The sequence below is a fragment of the Triticum urartu genome, chromosome 4A (genome assembly GCF_056163025.1).
Source record: "Triticum urartu cultivar PI428250 chromosome 4A, HENAU_Tu73, whole genome shotgun sequence".
Classification (NCBI taxonomy): domain Eukaryota; kingdom Viridiplantae; phylum Streptophyta; class Magnoliopsida; order Poales; family Poaceae; genus Triticum; species Triticum urartu.
In genome coordinates this window covers 392,686,490-392,690,181 of record NC_141876.1, presented here as the reverse complement: position 1 = coordinate 392,690,181, position 3,692 = coordinate 392,686,490, and the positions used below count along the sequence as shown (strand labels likewise).

General features: G+C 44.2%; 1 protein-coding gene across 1 annotated transcript; it reads right to left on the bottom strand.

Annotated features, from left to right (window-relative positions):
- Positions 1-1,631: 1,631 nt before the first annotated feature.
- LOC147975940 (uncharacterized) lies at positions 1,632-2,527 on the bottom strand. The gene is made up of 2 exons (XM_087519694.1): positions 2,362-2,527; positions 1,632-2,284 (listed from the first exon to the last, which is right to left on the bottom strand). Exons 1-2 carry the CDS (start codon positions 2,525-2,527, stop codon positions 1,632-1,634), a joined length of 819 nt encoding a protein of 272 aa, XP_087375820.1.
- Positions 2,528-3,692: the final 1,165 nt, after the last annotated feature.

Here is a 3,692-nt window from a genome sequence, read left to right as displayed (position 1 = left end):
GCTTATGTTGAAGCTGATAATGAGAAGGCACGTCAGGATTCTCTGGACCTGTTGGATGAAGAGCGGGATCTTGCAACAGCGCGTTCAGCGATTTATCAACAAGATCTTCGGCGTTATCACAGCCGCCGGGTTAAAACTAGAACCTTTCAAGAAGGTGATTTGGTACTCCGGCTCATCCAGGATCGGACTGATATGCATAAATTATCCCCCCCTTGGGAAGGACCTTTTGTGGTCAGCAAAAATCTGCACAACGGATCCTTCTACCTCATTGATGTTCGAGAGCATGAAGACTCACGTCAATCGGAGGAGGAGACAAAGCGGCCATGGAACATAGCTCTCCTTCGGCCTTACTATACTTGAAGCCATCGGCTTTTTCACCTGTACATATTTATGACAGTGTATATACCATATAATAAACCGGAGCCTCTGTTATAAGCGGGGTATCTATTCTTTCTTATATCATATGTGTGCTTTTACAAGTTAACGGTCAAAGCGGAGTCTTTGTTAAACTAGATTTAGCAACTGCATAAAGATAAAGAAAATCACTAGGGGGCTTGGTCATGTTTGAACCACAGCTACACCTCTTGATAGGCATTTCAGCCACGCAAGGAAAAATTTGTGGAGCCAAAGAGAGTATTGTGCACTATACAAACTCAAACATAGGCACACGCTGAGCATCGCTCACAAAGTTACTTGGGGGCTCTTTTTTGCAAAGCAACAAAGAGTTTGAAAGGACCCTCGTAATTGGCTATCAAGCCACGGCTTGGAAGCCCGGTGTATTCACCTAAAACCCCGGGTTAACCTGCCTTCATCAAGTAAGCCACTCCTATCCAGGTAATCCTGGTATGACCCATCGAACGCTTGACAAGTCAATCATTTACAGACCCTGAACTTGTCATAGTTAAAATGGTGATTGGTTAATTGGAGGCCCATCTTAAAAGGCTTTGTTAAATGGTTTAACTCAGAGGCCTGGCAGCCCATGAAAAGCCTCGATTTGGAGCCTGGCAGCTCGTAAAAAGCCTCGCATATTTTCCTATTTGAATTTTGTTTGTTGACAATCATAAGTATTTTTTGTTAAACCGGCATCCTTGATCCGGCTTGCTTTCCAACCACCAGTTGTTGGCTCATGATCAGTTATAAACCGGTGGTCACTGACCCGGTATGGTTTGACTAGATCACCAGTATTATGACGAAAATCCGGTAGGTATACCGGTCCGGTTTAATAGATAGATCGATATTATGAAAGATGAGATTATCAAACGTATCGGGTTGGTGTTAAACACCTTTTCTGTATGCACGTTTGCTCACTCAAGGAGGTATGTTCTGTACATTATTTTTTGTACAAACACTTGATTATTCAGCTCCAGTACTATATACTTCTTGGATATTATGACATGTTTAGCGGTAAACCGCTAGACACTTTTAAGTTTTTTGTACCCAGGAAGGCAAGTCATCATAGATTATGCATAAAATATATCCTGAAGGGTGGCACAGATTGTCACAAAGGGCTACGAAGCATGCTCGATGGCATGGCAGATAAACAAAGTTTCAGCTATCCTATTACATGAAGCTTTAAAGCGGCTCAACAGTGCCATTGTTTTTCACAGTAGCCATATAAACCAGCAACCGGATCAAGACTCTTCCTCGTGACGGTTTGACGGATGCGGATCAGTTGGTGCACGCACTTCTTCATCCCTCCCCAGCCGCTGGAAATCAGCCATTGACCAATCGATTCCGGTTAAGGCTCGGAATACTGCTTCTTCATGGATAAGATCAGAAGGGTTAATATCAGGGGCATAAGTGTGCTTACGAATCGGAGGCACAAGTTCTTCGACTTCATGGATCTCGGCCGGCTGTCTTTTCCCTTCTGCATCATAAAACGGTTGAAAATGGGACAAATTGGTGTCTTCAGCTAATTTGCTGGCCGCTGGCCGCATCTGTTTAGTCAACTGCTGAAGATCATCATTACCAAAGTTTGAACCGTCTTCTTTAACGCTTGGATACCCTTTAATGATATCCTCCGCTTCAAGATCTGGAATCCAGGCCTTGGCTCGAATAAGGGCAGTTAATGCTCCGGCTCTTGCAGCGGCTCTCTTCAACTCGGCAATACGCGCCGGTAACATGCCCAGCTTCTCAAGGATTTCCTTAATCAACGTTGGCGCTGGTTTGTTATAGGCTTCTGTACTAATGGCTCGCTGAGATCCAGAGTATAGCTGCTCAACCAATGTGTATGCCGCTTTGAGCTTCATCCGCATATCTGCACCAAGATGAGTGATCCGAGTTCCTGCCAACAATTTTGTCAACATCGTGGTCAGTTTTAAGATTCATTGCCTGATGCAACATACATAAGCAAATACTTACCAAAGATAGCAGAGGTCATAGCGTTGATTTGGCGCTTCAAACCGGCTAGTTCTTCAGCCACCGGTTTCAGGGCTTCCTCGGCATCTACGGCTCTTTTGGTCAAACCGGCTTTTTCGGTTTCCCATGCAGCACGCTCTTGATTGAAGGATTCTTTCAATTTTTCCATTCCGGCCAGGGCCTGGGTCAGCTCCTCTTTGGCTTTTGCAGCTTCGGCTTGTTGCGACTTCACATTTTCTTGGAAGTCAGAGTTTTGGCATCTTTGCTTCTCAGTTCAGCCTGCAACATTGAAGGTATCTTCAACAAAACAACATATATATGCGCTAAGTATAAAGCATATAACAAGTTATCCACTTCATACTTGGGGGCTAATGCTTATTTGCTCTCGAAATACTACCTTCTACGCAAGTCTCTAGAACAATGCAAGCATTATCCTTGACACTTGGGGACTAATGTATGTTTGTTCTTAACTGGCGGTATGGATTAAAAACTGGATTAACTTGCCAAGTTAAACCGGCCTTTGGGGGCTATGCTACAGAATGTTATCTCATTTTTCAAACATGGGTTTTATCTATGATTGAAGACACGCCTTGGCAAAGATTAATGATGGGATGCTTAAAGTGTTAAAAAGACCCGGTTTATGATTGACAATCAGAAAATGGCTCTTGGGGGCTACTTGCAATAGTATTTCAGCTATAAATCAATGTGCAAGGGAGAAGAATTTACCTCATATCATTCTTTCATCAAATTCACCAAACCGGCTTCATAATCCCGGTTTGAGTGCAGACAGTTCAAGAAGCCGGAATGAAGCTCATCAGCGTTAAGATGAGCATAGTTTGATAAGTCGCTGCTCCATTTACCTTTATCCCTGGCAATTTGCTCTTCTTTGGCACTATGCTGAGCCAAAATGATGGGATGACCAGGAGAACTGTGGCCGGCTCCGGTAATAATAACATCATCACTTTGGCCTTCAAGATTTTGGGCGGATGATGATGGGATTTCAGTGTCTTTCATTGGATTAGCCCGGTTTGGTTCTGCCGGTTCAGCATCAGGGGCGGTGGGCTCAACATCTGTGGGTTCATCAGTATGCTGGCCATCAAGGGGTGGATCATCAAAAGTTGTTTCAGGATGGAGGCCTTCCGGTTCACCTGTTTGCTCCGGTTCAACTCTTGGTTCTTCTTCTTCGGCAACAGGGTCTTCTGACGGATTGGTGACCCGAGCTTTCTTGCTAGGTCTAGCTTTGGCCCTACAAACAGAATAAAAAGGGTTAACATCCTGTTCAAAAGATATAGGGCACATTGAAAGGAAAGGTTTTTCGTAACTCACCCAGCCAC